This window comes from Diceros bicornis, chromosome 7 (assembly GCF_020826845.1).
Source record: "Diceros bicornis minor isolate mBicDic1 chromosome 7, mDicBic1.mat.cur, whole genome shotgun sequence".
Classification (NCBI taxonomy): domain Eukaryota; kingdom Metazoa; phylum Chordata; class Mammalia; order Perissodactyla; family Rhinocerotidae; genus Diceros; species Diceros bicornis.
This window is the reverse complement of record NC_080746.1, coordinates 77,830,220-77,855,893: the sequence shown is the minus strand read 5'-3', so window position 1 is coordinate 77,855,893 and position 25,674 is coordinate 77,830,220. Positions and strand designations below refer to the sequence as shown.

General features: G+C 35.1%; 1 protein-coding gene across 8 annotated transcripts in view; it reads right to left on the bottom strand.

Annotated features, from left to right (window-relative positions):
* Positions 1-25,674, bottom strand: part of PRMT3 (protein arginine methyltransferase 3) — a 129,370-nt gene that overhangs the window by 17,954 nt on the left and 85,742 nt on the right. For 3 of the 8 annotated variants that reach the window (XM_058546136.1, XM_058546141.1, XM_058546137.1), the window contains exon 14: positions 18,205-18,263. The exons of 4 other annotated variants lie outside the window; for them this stretch is intronic. In XM_058546136.1, coding sequence (XP_058402119.1) covers positions 18,205-18,263 — 59 coding nt within the window. Of the gene's footprint in view, positions 1-18,204; positions 18,264-20,393; positions 20,499-25,674 lie in introns of those variants that run through there. One more of the 8 variants, XM_058546144.1, reaches the window with a different exon arrangement.

Below are 25,674 nucleotides of genomic sequence, written 5' to 3'. Positions count from 1 at the left end.
TCAGATAAATATATAATTTTCAGATGAATATATAATTTCTTTTTGTTTAAAATTTAAATGATACAATTCCTTTTTACTTCACTAATGGGACTAGTTTTACTTAATCTATTTTAAAACTGGCATTAAACAAAGCTTACAAAGTGTTAAAAACAGGACACTGATTATTGAAAAATCACTATAAAGCTAATTTGTGTACTCTGCTGCTTTTGTTGAGAATGTGGTTTCATTGATCTGTAGGCTTAATATAGATTGGATCCAAATTTAACCTTAAAGTTCACTCTACTTTAGATACCAAGAGAGAATTCAAATACTAGTTATAATTCTGTCAAATAGAATTATAAAGCAACACAGTCCTCAGCTACAGATTACTATAGAAAACCATGCAGTTAATAAGAAATTTCTAAAACATAACTTTTTTCAGTTGATTTCCTAATACCCCTCCACAGACTAATTCAACTATTTTCTTAAATTTATTCCTATATGCCTGACTTGCTCACCACTATATCCTTAGTGACCAGGGCAGTGCCTCGCCCATAGTACACAATAAGTATTTGCTAAGTGAATGTGCCTATTATATACAATTCTATTACAGCACTTACCACACTGTATTATTGTTAGTTTGCCCCATCAGAATGCAATTTATTTAATAGCAAAGCCCATGTGTAACTCACATTTCTCTGCCCCTTACCCAGCACGAGTCTGTTATATAGCAGGTTCTCAATAAATTTTAGTTAAATTAAAATTTTTAGTCTTCAGTTTCTTAAATATAGCTAGCATTATTATGTAGTCAGTACACTTTGTAAATCATTGAATAACTAATCTTAGATGGAAATTATAATCTTAAACTCTGAAAAAAATGGAGACTGTGGGACAAATATGGGGAGGAGAGAGCTAGAGAAGAGGATCCCCTAATTCTCTGTATGAACCTGCACAAGTCTCAGCCTAACCCCTGAACTATGTAGCCCAGGTTAGAACCAAACCAACATAACCAAGGCTGAGAGAACTGAACTAAAATCTGAATCACTGGCACAAGTCTCAGAAATAATCTCTGAATAAAATGTGCATGGGAAAAACCCAAAACAACAAGTAAAGGCTTAGAGAACTAAAGTGAGATTTGAAAAACCTGTACAAGTCTCAGACTAATCCCTAAACTGCATATGTGCAGGAGAGACCCAAAACAGAATAGCAAATGCTTAGAAAATGGAACTGAGACTTGAACCACTGTCTGCCCAGACATTGTTAGAGAACTTGTATTCTGACTTTAACTAGGTTGACAGCCTGCTAAACCACACATCCACATCCTCTTAGATGATTATAACATGACCGCGAGTCCACAAAACGTAACACGCACAACATCTAGGATACAATCCAAAATTACTCGATATACAAAGACCCAGGAAAATGTAGCCAACTCTCAAGAGAAAAGACAATCAGTGGATGCCAACTCTGAGATGCCCAGATGCTGGTACTATCAGACAAGAAGTCTAAAGCAAATATTATTAACTATGCTGGTGTGAGGTAACAGAAAACACAGTGAAATCAATCAAAGGATAGGAATTCTCGGCAGAGAAACAGAAACTACAAAAAAGAATCAAATGGAAATTCTAAAACTGAAAAATACAACAACTGAAGCAAAAAACTCCCTGGGCTAAAGTGCAGAATGGAGATGACAGGAAAAAAAAATCAGCGAATTTGAAGATAGATCAAATAGAAATTATCTAATTTGAAAAACAAAGAGAAAAAAACTGAAATAAAACGCACAAGGCTCAGGGACCTGTGGATCTGGCATACAGGTAATTGGAGGCCCTGATGGGAAAAAAAAAGATTTGGAGCAAGATAAAAAACCTTTCAAAATTCTATATCCAGCAAAAATATCCTTCAGGAATGAAGGCAAAAATAAAGACATTTTCAAGTGAAGGAAAACTAAAAGAATTCACTGCCAAAAGACTTTTTAGAAGACATTTTAAAGGAATTTCTTCAGGCTGATAGGCAACAATATCAGAAGGAAACCTGAAACATCAAAAATAACAGAAGAATAACAGAAATGATAAATAGTTGGATAAATACAAAAAACTACCTTTTTCCTCTGAATTCCTTTAAAATATTTACAGTTGTTTAAAGCAAAAATTGTAACATCACCTGGTCGGATTTTCAATGTATGCACATGTAATCACAAATTTCAGTGCAGGGTGGGTGAGCAAGGAGGGAGGAAGAGGGAAATTCCACCAATATATACAAGTGTTTATAACATTTGGAAGTGAAGAAGGCTTTTTGAGCATCACACACAAACCAGAAACTTAATATAAGGGATATTTAAAATTTTAGTATCAAAATTAAAAGACAACAAATCTGAGAACATTTGCGATATATATATCATATATATGTCACTGTCCTCTGTACATTAAGCTACTACAAATTAGTAAGAAAACAGTAAGTCAAAAGAAATAACAAAAGACAAAGCAGGAATTTATAAAAGAAAAATCAAATGATTAATAAGCATGTGAAAAAAATGTTCGACCTATTTAGGTAAAAAAAAGTAAAGTAAAATAAACAGATATAAGTTTCCCTGATCAGGTTGGAGAAAACATTTTTTTAACGCTAACATTCAACGTCAGTGGGGAAAGCAGCTTTTGTGTGGGGAAAAGAAACTAAAATAACCTTTCTAGAAGGAACTTAGCAGAACATATTAAAGGACAAAATATTTGCATTAAAAAGAAGCCAGATACAAAACAGTACACATGATGTGATTCCTTTTATATACAGAAAACTCAAAAATAGCAAAACTAACTTATAGTGTTGAAAGTCAAGATAGCAGTTACCCCTGCAATAGGGGTAGAAACTGGAAGAGGTTACACGGTGGGCTCCTAGGTTACTGGTAATATTCTGTCTCTAAAGCTGAGTGCTGGGTACATGGTGTGTATTTACTTTGTGCAATTTTATCTTTTGATTTTACACTTATTTATAAATTTAAATTTATACTTCTGATTTGTGCACTTTTCTGTTTTGTAAGTATATGTTAGGTACTCAATTAAAATGACTATATAATGTACATACTCATTGACCCAGTAATTCTAAACATTCAAAAAATTATTTTATGGACATTATTAAGTATACTTGCAAAGATTTAGCCATAGATGTCAATTTCAGCCCAGATTTTTCAACAATAGGTGACCAGTTAATAAATCAGATCATCTCCATATAATGGAATTACATTTGGCTGTCAAAAGTAATCCTAGATACATATTTACTGATTTGGAAAAATAGTCACAATATACTATTAGGTGAAAAGAATAATATGTATATTATGGGCACTTATTATATGTTATAGAAATATGAATATATATATGTATGTATTTGGAAAGATATTCACCAAGCTATTGAAAGTGGATGATAGATTTGGAATATTCATATTTTTTGTGCTTATATATAATTTATATTTCTCATAAAAATGAACAGCTCCTGTGATAGTAAGTTAATAATACTTGAGTTAAATGATCTATAGTATTTGCATGGAGAGGCATTCAATTCAACTATTACCTTTGTATCAGCTGCCTTAGTGACTCCCCAAATCACTCATCTCTGTAACCCCAAGGGCTAGGGCAGTGTCTAATATGTAGTATTATTTGATATAAATATTTGATAAATTTGAAAAAAAAGTGACAAATTTTCCCCAAATAGTAATTCTACAAAAATAACATTTTCTAATGAAGAGATTTGCAAAAGTAAACTCAGAGAAAGTAGCAAGTAGAAGAAAAAAGACATTTATAAATGGAAGAGTCACAGTAATAAGAAATTGCCAAACTACATGAAAACATGAACACTTTTAAGATTTTCTTAAGTGGGTTACACATTACCCTGTAATTATTCTTTAAGGTATACATATGTTTTACGTACTGCTTATATTCTATGTTGCCAAAAAAGAAAGTGGAAAAAATCCTAGTAAAGTAATAAAACCTTTTGTGAAAACAACAAATTTGGGTTTAAAAGAAGCTCTTCTAACATTATCAGAAAATGTGACCTGAGTCTGAAATGTATAAAATACAAGAAGTGAAACATCATATATTTAACTCTGGTAAAAAACACTGGCAGTATTAATACAGCAGAACAACTGTAGAATTATAATCATAGAATATAGGTCTTAACAAAGAGGAGAGGCTGATGCACAAGTTTACAACAAAATTAAAAAGTAAAAATAAAAAGATTTGAGAATACAAAGATATTTTAGAACTGTCTTTCAATCCCCAAATCCAATCTACCTACCTATGAAATTTAGTTAAAAATCAAAGAAGAAAGTAACTTTCCTCCAGATTCCAAAAAATACAGGGAAAGAAATACTAGGTAGTTTGGGGTAACCAAAAACCAAACAGTTTATAAGCCTCAAGACAAATAAATAAAATAGGAACGAAAAATAGAAATGAAAAATAAAATTAATTTTGGCTATGGGAAGTTGGCAGGGAACCATGACAAAGATAAATCTGAAATCACATCTATTTTATGGCTCCCTCTGAAACGCATCATAGCATCTTCAATTCCTCATGCAGATTTACCTTCCTCACGGTGTTGGTTGAGGAGAATACTAAAATCAGTTCCACAGCACACATTAAGCAGAAACATGAGGAAAACTTAGGAAGAAATTCACCTGGGATTAAAAATTATCTGCAGATAATCTACTCATCAGACAGTTGGCATTCACATAACTGAGAAAGTGGAAGACTCTTGCTCTGAAAAACCAAAGGGAATTTCTGGTTTAAAATGGGTATTTACCCTCAAACACAAGCAAAGCCTAGAATGCCACTTACAGGGAAAGGGTATATATATATTTTTGCTGTATAAGTGATCCTTATTAGAGATCACAAAAAAGAGGAAAAAAAGTTGAACTTGAAACATGGTCATATAAACCAAATGAACTATGATTAGTGTTTTTATTTCTGCAAAGCCACTACAACCAATCAAATATGTCAGCTGATTTGGGGACAAAACTATTTATTTTGCTGCAGAACATAAACATGCCACTATTTTTCAATTACAGTTTCACCACCTTGTTACATCACTTTGACAAGCATCTCTGGGTCTTTTAAATGTTCATTTCAATGAGCTTACACTCTCTCTGTGGAAGTCATTCAAATATTGTAAGAATAAACAACAACCATAGGAAATTGAAAATGATGACTAATCAGCAACGGTAATAAATAACTGGAGCACAGCCTGACATGTGCTTGAAAAAGATCAGATAGGTTAGAATGCCTGACCACAGAATAAATTTCTCTTTTGTCCCACATACATATCTTGTCAGGGGATAGAGAACTGCTGAGGAAAAGAATAAGCATATCTTAAAAAAATCAAATATCTGTAAGAGCTGAGTTATCTCCAAAGAAAGGCAAGGTCACAAATAAATAAAATTTCACTGAATTACACCACAGTCAGAAAAATTTTAGCTATCAAGTTCCTCAGACTGAGAGAAAGGAGAATGAGTGGTAATGGCGAACAACAACAACGATGACGAGAGAAGAAAAGAGAATGAAAGGAAAATACATGCATACAGTAAGTCCCTGGGACAGTTTGATCATGCTTGTAATTTGGTGAGAATTCACCACAATTACTTTGAAGTACACAGGAAACTAATACAGGCATGTAGTTTTATTGTGCATCTTAAATACTCCTAAGCATTAGAATACAGTTTAGAACAAGCTGTTCATCTCTCCTTTGTGGATCTCACCAAAAGGAAGAAAATCACTCACAGCATTGGTAAATTGAATAATTAAAAAATCTGTTTTAAGTGAATTTCACTTGTTTATCCCATGCATATAAAAGTAGATGTAGTTCCTTTTATACGTACTCATTTGAAGAACAATGACTTGGAATAAAAATGAATTATTTTCTCATGTATTTTGGTGTGATGAGTATTTCTCTAAAGAGGACATATCATGTGTGTATGTAACACGATGGCAGCCAATGAAATAAGATCAGACTAGACCTTATGAGGAAGAAGAAAATTAAAAATTATCATTATCACTATCACCTGCAGGGAGTAATTTATCATTTCTGTTCTTCATTGGTATCACGTTCCAACAGCGTGTGGTTACAGCAGATACAATTAGGAAGCTGGCCACAGAAGTAGGAGGATAATGTGCTTTTGATGGAGTTTAGCCAAGCATGGAGATAGAGTGCTTGTAATCTATGCAGCAGAATCACTATAAGGAAAATACAACACGTTTTTTGTTGGAGTATTTCTTTCAAAATATTAATGTAGAATTCAAAAGCCAACTGATGATGAGTCTGAAGCAAGTAAAGAAAGAGTAAGAATACATAAAAATGATTATTATAGCTTACGTCATTGTATATAAACCAACCAGATGAACATATACACATAAGCCATACAAGCTGCTGCATAAAGAGCATGAACTCTGCTAGTGATAACCGGTATTTAAACTAAGAAGACATAATCAACAAATATGAAAATTATATATTAGATTTTCTCCCAATATTAACTATATCTTAAATTATGGACTCTTCCTTCTTCAATTAATTTTTTATTTTATCCAAAGAGAAAATATGCATCTTTTCTTTCTTTCATGATTCCTCTAGGGAACAATACACATTAAGTGCCATATACTTCTCAAGGGATAGTGCCAAATTGAGTAGTGTTTAGAAACAGACCAAGCAATATGGGAAGTAGCAAAACAGACAATAGGTCTGAAATATTTAAAAAAGGTACTTTTACTGAAAAACTCAATAATTAATTTTTGATCTACTTAAAATATTCCCCGACTATAACTGAAATTCTTTTAAAATTTACATTGTTCCCTTGTAATTTCAAAAATGCTTATTAAAGTGATTTTAGGGGGCAGACGGGATCAACTCTTCAGAGCCTAAAACATAAGCACTTTAATTCCAACATTTCATAAATTGATCCCTTACATGCCCTAACTGTTCTACATTTCTTCCTAGCTATAAATGTAAGATATTATTGTTTTATATAGTAAATATTCATTGAGATTTACCAATATTTTCACTTTTAAAAACCTTTTCAAGTACAACATACACGCAGAAAGTGCACATAAGTGTACATCATGGTGAATTTTCACACAGAACACAGCTGTGAAACCCACACTCAGATGAAGAAATAGAACATCCCAGCACCCAATCCCCTTATGCACCTAGCCAATCCTAGACACCTCTGGGGTAACTACCACCCCGATTTCTTTTTTTACCCCAGCTTTACTGAGATATAATCGACACATAACATCACATAAATTTAAGGTGTTGACTTGATACACTTACATATTGCAAAATGATTACCACCATAGCATTAGCTAACGCCTCTGTCAGGTCACGTAATTACCATTTCTTTTTTGCGGTGAGAACATTTAAGATCTACTCTCTTAGCAACTTTCAGTATATAATGCAGTATTATTAGCTATAATCACCATGATGTACATTGGATCCCCAGAACTTATTCAATTTATAACTAGAAGTTTGTACCCTTTGACCAATATCTCCCCACTTCTCCCACTTCCCAGCTCCTGGTAACCACCATTCTACTGTTTCTATGAGTTTGGCTTTTTTAGATTCCACATGTAAGTGAGATCATACAGTATTGGTCTTTCTCTATCTGATTTATTTCACTTAGCATAATGCCCTCAACGTCCATCTGTGCTGTCGCAAATGGCGGGATTTCCTTCTTTTTATGGCTGGATATTGCATTGTATGTATATACTACATCTTCTTTATCCATTCATCTGTTGATGGACACTTAGGTTGTTTCCATGTCTTGGCTATTGTGAATAATGCTGCAATAACATGGGGTGCAGATTTCTCTTCAAGATCTTGTTTTCATTTCTTTTGGATATATACGCACAAGTGGCATTACTGAATCATATGGCAGTTCTATTTTTAATTTTTTTTAATTGATGTTTTAATAGCTTTTAACATTGTGAAATTTTGGGTTGTACATTTTTGTTTGTCCAATACCATATATATGACTCCCTTCACCCCTTTCTAATTTTTTGAGGAATCTCCATACTGTTTTCCATAGTGGCTGCACCAATTTACATTCCCACCAACAGTGAACAGGATCCTAGTGTCTCCACATCCTCTCCAACACTTATCTCACTACTATCCTGATTTCTAAGCGCACCGATTCATCTTCCCTATTACATACTTCAACATAAATGGAATCATACCTTAGTTAGTCTTTTGTTCCTGGCTAATTTTCCTTCTTATTGTTTTTGAGATTCACTTATACTGTTGCATATTACCTAAACTGTTATATGGATGTAAGGTATATGTGACTATACAATTTATTTATCCAGTCTACTGTTGACAGGCATTAAGTAGTTTTGAGGCTTTTATGAATAGTGCTATGAACATTCTTTTATGAATATGTCTTTGGCGAACATATATACTCAGCTCTGGTGGTCTAGAGTTAAGATTTGGTGCTCTCATCACTGCAGCTGGGTTCATTTTCCTGGTCAGGGAATCACACCACCCACCTGTGGGTTGTCTCACTGTAGCGGCTGTGCGTTACTGTGATGCTGAAAGCTATGCCACCGATATTTCCAATACCAGCAGGATCACCGAGAGTGGACAGGTTTCAGCGGAGCTTCCAGATTAGACAGACTAGGAAGACGGACATGGCCACCCACTCCTGAAAAAAGTGGCCATGAAAACCCTATGAATAGCAGCTAAGCATTGTCTGAGATAGCGCCGGAGGGGGGGGGAATGGTGCAAAAAGACTGGGTAGGGTTCTGCTCTGCTGTACACAGGGTCTCTAGGAGTCAGAATTCACTTGATGGCACTAACAACAAATGTCCTCACAGCTGTTGGGTACAGACCTAGGAGTAGAACTACTGTCTGTGCCTATTTACCACCTTTGTTAATCTTTATTTTTTCCTGTATTTCTGGCCTTCCATCAGGGATCATTTTCTGTTTGTCTGAATACCCTTTAGTATAGGTTTCCGGGGACAAATTCTCTCTCTCTCTTTTTATTTGATCATCTGAAATAGCTTTATTTCAGCTTCTTTCTTATAATGTATTTCAGTTGGATAAAATTCAGGGTTGGCAGTTATTTTCTTTCAGCACACTGAGGATGTCATCATTGAATTATTTCTGTCTTTCCAATTCTACTGATCCTGTTGAGAAACCATCTACCAGTCTATTTACTGCTCCTTTGAATGTAATTCCAATGCTCTACTCATAGCCCCACTGACTGCTTTTAAGATCTTCTTCTTGCTTTCCTGTAGTTTTACTAGGATGTTTCTAGGTGTGTATTTCTTCTCCCTCTTTTTAATTGAGATATAATTCACATACCATAAAAAATTTCCCATTTAAATAAACTGTATAATTCAATTTTTTTTAGTATATTCAGAGTTGTGTAACCATCATCACCATCTAATTTTAGAACATTTCTATCACCCCAAAAAGAAACGCTGTATCCACTCCCCCTTTCACCCCAGCCCTGTCTATAGATTTGCCTATTCTGAACATTGCTATAAATGGAATCATATAAATGGAATCCTTTTGAGGTTGGCCTCTTTCACTTATCATAATGTTTTTAAGGTTCATCTGTGTTGCAGCATGTGTCAGGACTTCATTCTACTTTACGGCCAGATCATATTTCATTACACAGATACACCACATTTTTTTAATTCATTCTTCAGGTGATGGAATCTGGACTGCTTCCACTTTTTAGCTATTATGAATAATGCTGCTATGAACATTCATGTACAGGTGTTTGTGTAGACATATATTTTCTCTTGGGCATACACTTAGAAGTAGATGGATTTTAAAAATTAATCCTAATCAGGTTATGTTGTGCTGCTTGAATTATAGCTCATGGTCTTTCATCTGTTTTGGAAAATTCTCAGCCACCATCTCTTCAAATATTGAAATATTCCCAAACTCCTTTCCTTTGGGACTCCCATTTAAACACTTATTAGACTTTTTCTTGTATTCTCTGTATCTCTTGCCTTTCCCAATGCTTCGTCCATAGATCTCTCTGTGCTTCCTTCTGGATACTTCCTTCTGATCTAAAATCCGATTTAATAACCCTCTCTACACCAGTGTATTAAGATTTGCTGCTTAAGTCATCTTTAGTTCAGTTTTAGAATATCTGTTTGGTTCTTTCCCAAATCTGCTATATTATTTTTTAAAGTTTCCAATTCTTTGTTTGAAATTTGCAATTTTTTTTGTCCTTGAACTTAATAAGCATAACTATTTCAAAGTCTACATCTGATATACTAATGCCTGGTGCACCTGGAGCTCTGTTTTTGCTGCCTACTTTTCAGTTGCTTCTTAATTTACATTGTCTTGTGTCCTTGTGACACCAACTACCTTTGATTATGTTCTGAACATTGTATTTGAAAAACTAGAAATAATTTCAGACCTATAATAATAATCCTCTAGAAAGAATCTTTGTTTCTGCAAAAAACCTGGGGACGCTAGCAAAAACCAAGATCATCTTAATCTGATAACGGGGTTGAGAATTTCCTGGGCCACCCACATGAGCTGAAGCTGGGCTGCAGTCCATGCAAGGCTCATTTACCTCTGTTTTACCTATTCTTGGATGCAGTCTTTCAGGGCCCCAGTGCAAAGCATCGGGGAATTATAAGGCCCCATTTTTGTACTCTATCCATGTGAGCTATCAAAAGGGCTCCACAAGTCCTTTAGCTGCTTTCTCTGAATTGGTAAATGCTTACAGGGCAAAAGCACTTCCAAATGTCAGTTTCATTTCTTTGGATTTCCTTCTTTTCTGAGCCTTGGCTTGGTAATGCCTTACTAATTTATCTCTCTGATACCTTCAAACAGATACTATTTTATGTTTTTTTCAGCTTTTATAGCTGTTCTCAGCAAAAGGGTTGCTCCATCTTATGTAGCCCCACTATTACAGGGGGCAGATTCATCACCACATTCTTATTTCCTACCTAGGGCCCCCTGCCTGTAACACTCTCCCCCATTCTCTAAACTAGCTCCTTCTCACTTGCTTTGTCTGTTTAAACGTTACTTTCTCTGTGCAGCCTTCCCTAATCCCACCAAGTGGATTACAATACATCCATTAAATGTCCCTGCACTCCCCGGAATGACACTCACCATACTCATAATGCTTTCTGTTCAACGTCTTTTGTTCAACTTCAGACCCCAATAGGCCCTGAAGGGCAGTCTCACCACGTCTGCGTTCACCCGTGTAGCCTCACTGCCTAAGCACCACATCTGGCCATTCCATCTAAACAGTGAAATCATCTGTGCAGTTACAAAGGTATGAAATAGCCTGGGATGTTCAGGGACTAAAGGAAATTAATAAAGATTATTGAGTGAAAAAATAAATGAATGATGAAGTGATATAATATGGTCACCTCCTACCAACCTTTGGGAAAAGAAAACCATGATCCCTTACTTCTCTTACAACTTGCTAATTTTTTATTCACAACTGATATCAGATAACTACTTTAGAGAAATATTCCCTGACATCTCTACCAACAATAACTAATCACTTCCCACTAATTTAGTGCATACGGTATTAGGAAGGCTTTCTGGAAGAAGCCATCCCTAAGGTAAAACCTTAAATATGAACAGGATTATCGAGGACAAATGAGTAAGAGTGTGCCAAGCCAAGGGTATCTTTTATATGTCTCTATGATTAAATTCTATTACAGAATATCACATTACAATTACCTATTTTTATGTTGCCCTCGCTACTGAATGAAGGTCCTACAACTACAGTCTTTGTTGTATTCACAGTGCCTAACACAGAAGCCAACATATAGTACTAGTATTCAATACATGTTGCTTGAATGAAAAGACGTCTTGAAAAGTATTTTTTTGTCCTTGCCACTTAAAAACTCTTGCAGCCTACTGCTTCCCTACAGCCTACTGCTTCCCTAGATTTCTATCTCCTGCTTCCTCACACATCATCAGTTTCTCACTGCTTGATATCGATGCTTACTGTTTCCTTATATTCCATTTTTCATGCTGCTTTCCAATGTTCCCTAAAAACTATCCACATAAGGGCTCTATGGCCCACTCCTGGTTCCTCAAGTGGCAGAAAAAACTATCAATGGTAAGTAAACATTATATTTTTAATTTTAAGAACAAAATAGTAGATATATTGAATTTAAAATCAAGGCAGAGCAAAAAAGAAATTAGTTTTATGACTGCTGCAGAGGTTTAAAACTGAAAATCATTAAAACTCATATTTATGGCTAGGCGATCAAGCTCTACAAATGCTACTTCTCTTTACGAGACTTCAGAAATATAAACTAAGAGAGGAAACACTGAAAGAAACTCTAACAAACAGGAAAAAGGGGGCAGGTAGAAAATATGATATACTTTTCTTTCCAGGAATGAATAGGATTTTTTCTCTTTTGAAAAGTGAGCTAAAAAGATGCCTACCATATCTCCCCACCGAAGCTCTTCTAAAAAGTATTCAACCTCTGGGGTGAGAAATAAAAATGAAGTAGTATTCATTTAAGTTTGTCATTTAGAGGCTGCAATTTTTCAAAGAAGGTAATTATACTAGGTATCATATGTTCTGGCTTTATATTTGTAATTTCAGGTGTTTTCTGATCACAATCTCTGTACACTGCTGGGTGAGACAACGACTTTCATCTCCGGGGTCCTAGTTCTCAGTCCGGCCCATCCCATATCCATGGGGTTAGATGTTGAATGAAAGGATGAGAAGAGAAAAAAGAAATCAGATTGAACACAATGGTGCAGCCTTTGGAGACAGCCAGAATATATCACTTGTTAAAGGAAAGGTCATTCAGTAATAGTTATGTCACTGTCTTAGTGACCTAGAAATGAAAACTGTGACTCTTTGCTAAACTGTAGGCAGAAAGGAAGTGATTCTACTTTGAGAAGCAGCTGATTTGCATAAATGCAGTATTCTGAAAGAACGTTTCACTTCTCTAATACACTAGATATTCAGGTATATGAATAACTCATAGTTTTCACTGCATATCTTTGCCTGTAAAGAAACTGGTCTTTGAGGTGGTACTTATAGCCAAATCAGTTACACGTATTCAATCCTGATGGAGTAAGTCAATCCCATCTATGAAATCATACAATTCTAAATCCCCATAAGCAAACAGATAAGTTAAAAATAAAATTAAACAAACAATCCCTCCTTTAAAAATGCTGCAAGATAGTAAAGCGAATGGAGATATTAATTGGATCATTTTATGATCATTTTCTATGTGCCAGGCATAGTGGTAAATGCTTTTATGCATTATCTCATTTAGCACTCAAAATAGTACATATGAGGTAGGTATTAGTGTTATTATTTCCACTTTTGAGATGGCAAATCTGAAGTTCAGAAGTTAAATACCTCTTTTAAATTCATCAACTTCTAAATTCATAAACTCGGCCCATTGGGCCTACAGCTGAGGCTTTTAACCACACTGCTTCATTACCACCGTTTAAACATTCCTCTTTTAGTCATTTTTAGAAAACTCCCTGCTATTTCAAGATGGGTCCTTTTCTCACTCAGTCTTCTAGAAAAGAGAAAGAGAGACTAATTTTGGTAAATATTAAGTTCTGAGCCATTTGATACATACAGCAAAAATTTATTTTTCCAATTCTTGACTCATCTTTCCATAAGGACTGATCCTTCCTGCAAAACATACACATCAGATGTCTGGAAACATTAGGTGCTTTAGGATTTTTAGAGGATCTGAATGCCAATATTCACGATGGTTTCTGCCAGAGCATAAGGCCAAGGGAATCTGAACTGGGAAGATTACTTCCTTACAGGTCATTACTCCAGGGATAACTGTCTGAATCAAAGAGGAAAATACCTGGTCAAACTCATTTATTATCACAACCTAATGATGTTAATTGGCAGTCTCTGAGAGAAGTCTAGGGAGAGCTCCCCTGACATCTCTAATCCAGAGTCCACCATTATTGATTATTTGATAAATAAACCATTTTTATGCTTACTGCTGTGCTTGAGATAAGTATTTCAGTCCTGCTTGAATGTGATTATTTCTCTCAAATTTATTCTGACCCTTGGCATTGCTGATTTCAAGCACAACCCTATACCTCTCTAGAATTAAATCATCACTGTAACGTAGCTTAAGAATTTCAACATTCCACTCAAATTGTATTTTCAAACAATTTGAACTTCAAATCTTTTTATAATATAACTCAATCAGAGGCTTTAAAATCAATGTTAAGGAATTTTTTAAATGCAGATTCAGAGGCGTTATTTACAGCATGGCTTTCAAAAGAGGATAAAGCATAGGAATCTCTATCAACTCTAAGGACATGTTATTTTACTCAACTTCAAGGTTCTTGTGGACTTTTGCATTCTCTCTGAGTAGGTTTAAATAACGGTTTAATATTGCAGGTGATTCCTCCCGTTATCTACTCAATGCACATATACCTCAAAGTTAATATGAGGTGGGAAACATATTTTTTTAAAAATTAAGTTTTTCTTAATGGTATGTTTCCAAGGAGAGAAGACAAAAGTAGATACGAAGGCAACTAACCATGGAGAATGGGTTGAAGAAATTCAGATTTTAAAAAGGCTAAAATCCTCGGGTCCAGTTTAGAAGGTTAGACTCTCTGTGGTTGGGAAAAATGGAAGAGAGGATCAAGTGGAAGTGTCCAAAATTTTGTAGGCAATGCATAGGGTACACCTGGACTTTAATCCCATCTAAAATATATCAGAACTAGAAACAATCCCTTTGCATATGAGACAAAGCATCCTTTTATAGCAGAGTCATATATTATATAAAGGATAAGTCACATAATGGGAAAATCTCAGATATTCAAAACTACTCTGGAAAATCCCTTAATAAGGTTTTGCATTGGAGATCAATATATAAATCGTCCCTTAATAAGTTGAATACAATCAGTTCTTCTAGCAATGGCACAAATCACCATTTCTTTGCCTGGGCTCCAGATGAAGTAGATGGCTTGTAAAAGAGCATCATGTATTAAAAATACATAATTTAGAGACAAGAATCACATGCAGTCCAGCAAGATGCTCATATTAGAGAAATACTTAGAAGCTGATAATAACCAAAGAAATAGCAGATATGTTTCCCACCTCATGCTCATTTGGGGGCACATGTTTACTAAATAAAATGGAGAGTAGAATCATTTGTACTATTTAGACCATTATTTCTCTCACAGATTCTTTTTTTTTTTTTTTTTTACCTGAATAGTTAATTTGGATTAAGTTATATTTTCACATGATGCTACTCCATTGGATTTGCTTCAAAAAAGAAGAACAGTGTTTTGAGCCCATTAACCTCAAGAAGCAGCACAGGTTAAAAAATACATCCTAGTTCAAGAGCGATTTATGTAATTTTATGATTGCCTAAAATGTTTTGTTAAACAGTGTCGGCATATTTGGGGGATATTTTCAAAATATCCTTCTATAAAATTTCATTCTTTTATTCTACTCTCATATCTGGACCAAATATGTCACAAGTCTGACTTGACAAGATGGACCACAGAAAAGTATTTCAATTCCCTACTGGATACCACTCCTTGCATATATCAAAGGCATTTCCAAGTCAACATAATAATAATTGAGCTTCTGATCCTCCTCACCTCTAAACCTGTTCTCCTAGTTTTCTTACAAGATAGTACCATCATTCTTCAAATTGTAAAAGCAAGAAAGCTTGCTGTCACCACTGTCACCTCTTTCCCTCATTCCCCATTATCTAATCCATCCTCAAGGATCATTTTGTCAATTTTACCTTCTAGATAGCTCTCGAATATGTTCACTAAAACTACCTTTGTGTAAGTCACTGCCATTCCTTGCCTGAGCCACTGTAACAGCCTACCCATTGGGCTCTCGCATGCACTCGGTCTCCTATTTGTTCTCCATATTCCGGCCATGATCTTTCCAAAGTGCCCTTTGATCACATTACTCTCTGCTTAAAACACTTCAATAATTTCCCATTGGTCTAAGGAAAAGACCAAGTAGCACCAGGTCTTAAGTGATCTGGACGTCTCCCCACCCTCCTTAAACATTACAGTCTTCGGGTTCTAGCCATGCTGAGCTTCTTTCAGTTCTTTTTACTCATCAAGCTTCTGACCACAAGATGTTCTTTTTTCGGTTTGTTTTCGATGAACTTTTAAACTGAAATATTACATATATGCAAAAATGCATAGATATTTCTTTTAGCCAATGTGAGAATCATTGTCTCTTTAAAAAAAAATGTTTTACGGAAGTATATAAGTATAAAATACACCACACACACTTATAAAAGTGAGCAAATATTGGGATACAACTCAGTGAACTTTTACCAAGTGAACACACTCAACCACTACCCAGATCAAGATACAGACCACTCCCAAGACCCCAGAGCCTTTATCATCCCCCTTCCAATGATTAAGTCCTCCACAAAATGTAACCACTATTTAGATGTTTATCACCACATATTAGTTTAGCTTGTCCTGGAAATTTAAATATTGAAACTTTTCTGTACGTGGTGTTTTCTTTTTTTTTTTTTTGGCTTTTTTCATGAACATTCTGTTCATGAAATTCATCCATGTTGTCGTGTACAGTCAAGATCATCTTTTTTTATTGATGTATACCACTCCATAAATACACCGCATTTATTTATCCATTCTACTACTGATGAATCTTCCAGTTTGGGGCTATAATGAAGAATGCTGCAATGGACTTTCTTGTACACGTCTCTTTGGTGAACATATGAACACACTTCTGTTGTGTGAACAACAGACCTGAGAGTGAAATGGTTAAGCTATAGAGTAAGCATGTGTTCAGCTTTGGTAGCTATAGCAGGTAGCTCAGTTGCAGAGAAACCACTTATCTCAGCACGTACCTCTGCCTCATCACTCTTACGCATTCCTTTGAACATTGTCGTTAGTGTGATTCTTTAAAAAAAACTACAAAAAATTTCAAACATATACACAACTATAGAACCTCTGAGTACCTGTCACCTATATTCAACAGTTATCAGTATTTGGCACAGTGACTTCATCTATTCTCTCTCTGCCCTTCCTTTTTTGCTGAACTATTTTGAAGCAAATGTCTGACATCATGTCATTTCTCCCCTACATACTTCAGTTTACATCTCTAAAAAATATGGACATTTTTCAGAATTGCTATTATTAAAAATAAAAGAGATAACAATTGTTAGAGAGGATGTGGAGAAAAGGGAACCCTCATACACTGATGGAGGGAATGCAAACTGGTGCAGTCACTATAGAAAACACTGTGGAGAGTTCTCAAAAAATTAAAAATAGAAATACCATATGATCCAGCTATTCCACTTCTGGTTATTTATTCAAAGACCATGAAAACACTAATTCAAAATGATATATGCACCCTTATGTTCTTAGCAGCATTATCCACAATAGCAAAGACTTGGAAGCAATGCTAGTGCCCATCAAGGGATGGATGGATAAATAAGATGTGAGATATATATATCCACAATTGAATACTACTTAGTCATAAAAAAGACAAAATTGTGCCATTTGTGACAGATGGATGGACCTTGAGGGAATTATGTTAAGTGAAATAAGTCAGACAGAGAAAGACAAATACCATGTGATTTCACTTACTATATGTTGAAGATAAATGAACGAACACATAGATGAGGAGAATAGATTGGTGGTTACCAGAGAGGAAGAGGGCAGAGGGAGGGTTAAAGGGGCAAAGGGGCACATGTGTAAGGTGAGGGCCAGAAACTAGAAAACTGGTGGTGAACACGATGCAGTCTATACAGCAGCTGAAATATAATAAGGCACACCTGAAATTTACACAATGTTATAAACCAATGTAGTCTAATTTATTATGTTTTTATGTAATGATTCATAATGTCTGTGTCCTCTCTAAGAAGACTTTGTATTCCAATGACATGAAAACGTTATTTTATCATTTTTCTAGAAATGTTATGATATTAATTTTGATATTTATGACTATGATTCAAATCAAATGATGTTTTATATTTGGGATGAAGCAATGGTCAGTGTTCATTATTTCCATACTATAACCCTTCCTTTAGGAAGAATAATGATTATCTCAAGAAAAAAAAATGTTTGGATCAATAATTCAACATCTCTTTGTGATTTTAAAACAATTTCTCAATACGTTAGGGATAAAAGGGAATTTTCTTATCCTATCATTAGACAGTAAACAAACAAACTAAAAACTAAGTCTTAATACTAACTCATTCTTAAGGGTTTCATGTTAGAAGTGCCCCATTACAAACAGATAAAACTGACATGGTGTGTTCAGGGAAGTAGTATCTTGGAAACTGTTGTGAGTTTAGTGTCCTTGGGTGCTGCAAGGGACATACAGATCACAAGAGTTATCCCACATGCAGGGAAGACCAAGTCTGTGACAGCTGTCAAATTAAATGATCATAAGAAATAGTCCTCCAGGCTCTCATGTCAGTGTCATAATTGAAGACATTCTTAAATTCAAATGCTACAGAATCTCCATGTATCTTCTTTATTCTGCACGTCTGGCTCCATCCAAGGATGATACTTTTCTCAAACCAAGTTGGGAACACTGAATGTTTAAGGAAACGGTAATCATATAATATACCATCACTTCTTTGGGGAGTGTAAATAGGCACAACTAATCAGGAAAAAAATGGTGATAAGAATCATAATTTTTCTTTCTTCAGTACTTCTATCCTTAAATTTCAATTAAGGAAATATGCACACAAGTGGTTAAAGTTTCAGCTTTGGAAGTTTCTTTGTAAATTATTACAATAAAAACAAATATTCACTCAAAAAAAATAGACATTTTCTTATATAATTACAATGCCTTTATCACACGTAACCAAATTCTCAACAATTCTTTGGTATTATCTAATATCTCTAAGGCGAATTTTAATATCTATCTTTCCCATTAATGCTTTGTGAATAGAAGAACTGTTTGTTTTGGCTTGTTACTATATTCCCAATGCTTCACAGCTCTTAGCACATAATACTACTCAAAAAACAGTCCCTGGGAATAAAGGAAGAGATTTAAGTATTCTCACCACCATCTAAGCCTAACTACAAAGGTTCAGGTTTCAGAGAAGAGTAGAAAGTTCAGGATCATGTTCTAGATCATATGGTCCCATTCATACAAAGAGAAACCTAAAACTGACTGTAGAGGTGGAATCACATAATTAGAAATGCTCTCCCCCTGAGACATAAAATTTACTTAATGAAGCCTATTAAAATATATACCAGATGTCCTACTAAAATCTATGATGCAAGTTCCAGACAAATCTTACTATTTCTAAGCAGCACAGATGTGTTTTAATAATTAGTTTCTTTAGCTAATTAGCTTTGCAAGGTCAAAATTAAGTCAATTTACACCCAAAAGTACAAAGAATTGATTTACTACCCAGGAATGAGTTTGGAATTAGTAGGTTTCTACTATCAGAGATATTTCAAAAGCCTTGAAAGCAGATTTAAAGAACACAATTGCAAAGAAATGTGCTCATCTTGATGTTTCTTTCTTAAGCCATTAGAAAAATTTAAAGCTTAATTAAAAGGTAAAATGAAAACGAAGAGTACTATGAGTAAGGAATCACTAAAGTTTGAATTGTAAACATTTTAGTTTCTTTTAATAACATTTCCATTTAGCCTTAAAAAAACCATAACTCAAAGACTTGTTTTGACTCCATCCAAAGCTAAATATCAGTACCTCATAATTGTATCTTTCTACCATTTATCAAGTATATAACTTAAAAAAAAGGAAAAAAATCAAAATGAGAATTGAGAGGTAACATATGATTTATTTTTACTTCACTAACTTTTGTTTATTTTCATTTACTTTTCCTAACTTAAAAAATCCTAAATATGTAGGCTCCGATTTATTTTCCAGAATGGGCTTTTAAAAACAATGCACTCAGGGACTTCTGTTTCCAGTTAGGATGTAGAGGTTTGCAAAAGCCTCTAAACTCTGATGTAACAAAAAGAAAACACTAGATAAACTAAACAATCATATTTTTCATTAAAACCACTGAAGAGCTTTAGATGCAAAGAAGGCTAAACAAACTATTTCCAGAGAGGGATGAGCCTTTCCTAGTTCAGCAGACAGAAACAGGGACTTTCATATCTCAGGGCATTTATCCAATTCTGGGGCCATGGGTAGGCAAAGAAGCAAAAACGCCAGAGGCACAGGAACTTTGCTGGGACATGGGAATCTGGTTATTTATTTTATTTCATTTTTTGTGAGGAAGGTTACCCCTGAGCTGACATCTGTTACCAATCCTCCTCTTTTTGCTGAGGAAGACTGGCCCTGGGCTAACGTCTGTGCCCATCTTCCTCCACTTTATACGGGACGCCGCCACAGCATGGCTTGACAAGTGGTGCATCAGCACGTGGCTGGGATCCGAACCCCGGGCGGCCATAGCAGTGTGTGTGCACTTAACCGCTACATCACTGGGCTGGCCCCCAGTTAAATTTTAATGGCCAGGTCGGGGCTAGTATGGTGCACCGGAATTTGGAGAAGCCTGAAAGACACAGATAGTCCTCTCTGCAAACCAAGAAGGTAGATGAAGCTGCTGGTTGTGCTGCAAAACAGGAAGAGAGAGGTTTTCTTGCAATGCTTAGATCCCAAAGCCAAAATCATCTGCAACCACACAGTTCACTGTCTCCATTAACATAACATTACTATTCAACTATCTGCCATTCCAGAAACTCTTACCCAGGAAGATGAGGTGGTTGCAGGCACCTCAAGAAAACCTATTTATATGAACAATAGACTTTTCAACTAATCCTGAGAGTAAATACTCTCTTCTCAAGAACAGATGGCTCAACTGACTGTTTATTCTTCAAGGTTCACTTTGCAACTCCCCCTTACTGTGTCTATCAATTCTCAACTAGGTCATGAACCATGCCAAATCCAGGTCAAGACCTTTCCTCTGCCCTCTAACCCCCTCCTCTGCATTGAGAGACCTGCTGAAAACCAGATCTCCCAAACCTCAGAAATATCTTGACTTTGTCTCCCTCCCTAAACTAAGCTTTATTTTGATGGTCTTCCCAGGAAGTTGGCAAGAGGGAGGGCCCTGATCCTGTGCTCAAGACACTGGAAACTAAGTCCAGTGGTAACTGGCCCTGACCAAGCTACTAGATTAAAGGGATCAGCCCCTCATCCTAGCTACCAGACGGACGTAAGTGGAGACCCCTCTGGGGAAAACATTACCCACTTCAGTCCGTACTTCTCTTTCATACAAACTCTAGCATAAAATATAAAATTAAGAAATATGAGAAGAAACAGGAAAATGTGACCCATAATCAAACGAAAAAAAGCAACAGAAGTAGAATCACAGATGGCTCAGGGAATTAACAAATAGACCTTAAAAGAATGAATATAAATATGTTAAGGAATTTAGATTAAAAAATTGATCAAATTGGTTAAAAAGATGAAAAAGGATAACTCAAAAAATAAAAATAGAAATTCTGCAACTAAAAAACATGATATTTAAAAGAAAAATATTCATTGACTATCTTAACAGCAGAAAGAGTACAGATGAAGAAAGGACCAGTGAGTTAAAAAACAGGTGAAGAGAAATTAGCAAAAATTGAACTTATTAACTGGCTACCATAATTTAACCTTCCTCCCTTCAATCTTTTCATCCTTGCAAATAGAATAGGCTTCCTTCTTTAAAATAAAATCATTTGGGGAGGGGAGGGGCAAAATGTTTTTTCTTCCTCATGGAATCTTGGCTGTAAAATTTAATTACCAACTATGATTTTTCTTCTAGAAAATACCTCTCTGTGCTCCCAGTCCTAGACCACCTTGTGTATTTCTCTATATTCGTATCTTCACATTCACACTGAAATGTTAGCACCTGCCTCCTCTCGCTGAAGTGCCTTTTCAGACAGAGAATAGGTTTTATCTGCTTTTTGTTTTTGGTGCCTACAAATTTCAGACAAGTAACTGGCACAGAGGTAGCATTTAATATTTGTTTAAAAACTGAAATATCTGTTAATATAAATTTTTTGTTGTTGTTATTGTTGAGGAAGATCAGCCCTGAGCTAACATCCCTTGCCAATCTTCCTCTTTTTTGCTGAGGAAGATTAGCTCTGAGCTAACATCTGTGCCCATCTTCCTCTATTCTGTATATGGCATGACACCACAGCATGGCTTGATGAGCAGTATGTAAGTCCACACCTGGGATCCGAACCTGAGAACCCCGGGCCACCAAAGTGGAGCACACAAACTTAACCACTACACCACGGGACCAGCCCCCTATAAATTTTTATATTACTAATTATGATAAAAAATTAAGTACCTTTCAAATGCCAGTGTACTCATATTTATACTTTGATAAAATCCACAATAAAAGACTTTATTGTAAGAGGTTTTTAAATATAAATATAAAAAAAGTCTGCTGTTTTTTATTTACTCCATTAGCTCATCTTTAATTTAACTATAGTAAAAGAAAAATGCCTATGAAAAATAACATTCTTTATTAAATGAGGTTTAAAAACACATGAAGGAAAGTTTATACAAACTGAACACTGCTGAACCAGTTGTCATTCCAGTACATGCTAATAGAGAGGCAGAATAAAAGAAAGAAAGTATAATGCTGAAATTAAGACACAAAATGATTGCTTTAAGAAATGATGTATCAAATAAAAACCTTTACATGTCAAAGATATTATTTATGCATGTGAGTATGTAATCTGAGAAAACCACCTTAAATATTTACATTTTTAAGGTAAACAATTCATTTGCTATATAAATGGCAGTATGAAAAATCATTTAATGTATACCTAGGATCATGAAAAAAGATGCTCATCTATATCTTTAAGGAGCTTTTATAGACAGATGCCAAGATAAATGCTGCTAGAACACAGAGTTAGAGAACATTATACAATTACATAACTGACATTAAAAATAAACTAGAACTCAAAAAATAACACATATTAGTTCTAAACTGTGTAGCCTTAAACCATTTGCTTTGAACACCTATAATAAACTTTCCATAAAAACAATGGACTTTAATTGTTCATTTACTGCAAGGTTAGGCAGGCTGATATGATAGATAGCCAAGTGCTAACTAAACCTTCACACCCCATCATAAAAACAAAGATGATTTGACCTGAACTGTCAATAACATCATACGATACAGTAAAAAATGCTCAGAAAATTGCTATGTATGTGTTACTAGTATTCACTGGAAAATTATCTTTTAACCATTATAGACAGTGAAGACTCAAGACATTTACATATAAATATCACATCATGTTAAATACCCCAAAACACAAAGTTTGTTAATGTATTAAATGTATTAAAACATTAAACTAAAAATCCTATTAAATTTATTCTGTGGTGTGTGTATGTATGCATGTATCTGTGTTGGTGGGGAGACTGCAAAGAAAAGATGCTTTTCCATTAAAGGTTCTAACAAACTTGGGAAAGCCATCTAAAAACACTATTGGTCTATAGCACAAATGCTATTAAAAGTAAATGCAAAGGAGGTGTTCTTAGCACCGTGTTACTTTGAAAAATCCAATTTCCTCTACTATTTTAATTACGCCATAAATTTAGAATCTCATTAAGAAACAAACGGTCATACATATCTTTAAAACGGGTTTAACTACTCAGAGAAATTGTCTTAACTTTTTAGCTACGCATTCAAGTTTCAAGCACAAGAAACAAAGCATTTAATATATGTGAAGGTTTGTACTTAGCAGTATAAAACCGGATACTTGTTTCTTCACTCTATCTAAAAAAGCCACACCTCTCCTCCCCAAAGTAACTTTCTCCATCTCTTTACTAGGCATTCTTTTTTATTTTTAGTATTTTCACTAATTCTTCTGGCTATATAAAGGAGAAACAAAGTTTCAATTAGGCACTCATCCTTTTTAATGCCTTTCTTATGGATTATTTCCACGTATCCAGGCGAATTATCTCTCTCTTCAAAAGGAGCCTCAGAGCCTGAGCTTGCACATCGCTCCAGACGGGTGGTGGGGAAGAGTGCAAGGAGTTGGCACCACCTCAAACAGCACAAGATAGAGTAGATACGGGTGGATAGTTGGGACTCACAAATAATGAAAACATAATAAAAGCATTAGACCACAACATCTTACTCATGTCAGGCTCATGCGAGTAAGCATGCTGGGAAGGAAGTTTCCAAGAAATGTAGATACTTCACCAAACAACTATAGGCTTACTTTGAAAAGGTGAAGAAAAAAATTTCAAAGATCTATTTTTTCTCTGCTGCAAAGAGAATGGGATATGTGACTTATTTTATCAAATAAATCTCTTAGTCCCATCTCTGAGGAGGAGTGCACTTTGATCATACACATTCTCTTTCCCTCTTCCTCCCAACAACTGCTAGACTACTGGCTGAGAAAAAAATTTTTCAAATCTGTTTCATTTGCAACGTTACACATCTGTTTCAAATGCAACACGCAACCTCATTTCTTCCACACCTGGAACATCTCATTCATAAGGTTTCTCTGTATTCCTTTAATAGTTTGTACAATCTCACCAAGAAGGTTTTTTCGGTCAGGAAAGAGAAAGGATATTTCACAAGTAAAACATTTTAGTGATTTATTTTTTTCTTCACCCATAAGAGGGGAATAATATTAGCACCCTCTTTAAATGGTTATTATGAGGACTAAATGAAATAATGCTTTTAAAGTGATTAGCACATTGCCTGACATGCAAGTGTTCAATGACTGTCAGATATTATCACCATAGGAAGACAATTTATATTGCTAATTATCTGACTGAATAATCTCAGAAGAGTTAACATTTAATGTTAAGTACTAAAATTTATATCTTCAGTATCTGGCATGCATCCAGCAAAGATGGTCTGAAACTATACATTTCTCTTGAGCTGAGTTATAGAACGATGCTATTTAGCAGTGATCAGACATAGACGAGTCCACACCAACCTCCTGCCACCTTCCTCCCAAACCCACGCCTGCCTCATTTCCACACTTCTATATTAAAAATCATTCAGGCAAGTTGGGAATAAAAATGCAAATCTAAAAGGTTCTTTATAGATATAAGACAATATAACAGTTTATTTCTGATTCATTTTTCTTATGAAACTATCTGATTGTACAGGGACAAATGCAGAAGTACCTATTTGATATGTTATTCTTCAATACAAAAATTTTGATTACCATCTTTGGATTAACAGACTTGATCAGTTTTTTTCTATTTTACTCTTTTAAATATACAGAATAAAACTAAGATCATCGAAGGATAAACACAATTTCTTTTAACATAAAGCTTCTGTACTCTATCCCAAATAATAGGAAATAGAAAATAATTCTATATTTGTGTCATGAAACTCTTTCTGCAGCATAACACTACTGTAGCTAGAACTACTTTCCAAGACTTATTGATAACTAGGGTACAACGTGACCTAGGTCCAGCCAAGCACATATGCTGAATAAAGACTTGTAAGGAGGAACTGGACAGCATGAGTTGGGTGCGGGGATAGGAATAGGATGGTAGTGAAGGATTTTGTTCATCTGGGACTGTCGGTGGTGCTATCACTTACTGAGTGGGCGAGGGGCATTAGGGTTTACAGGGCCTGCAGTGGTGGAGGCAGCTTTCTTTCTACAGCTGAGGCAGCTTTGTGGCAGGCCGGTTCCAAGGTGCGGTTCTGGGAGTTGTTTCTAGAAGTTCAAAATACAGTCCATTCCTTTAGCTACCCCAGTGTGTCTGGAAATTATCTTATTTTCTTTAGCAAAACCCCTTCTGCTTACACAAGCTGA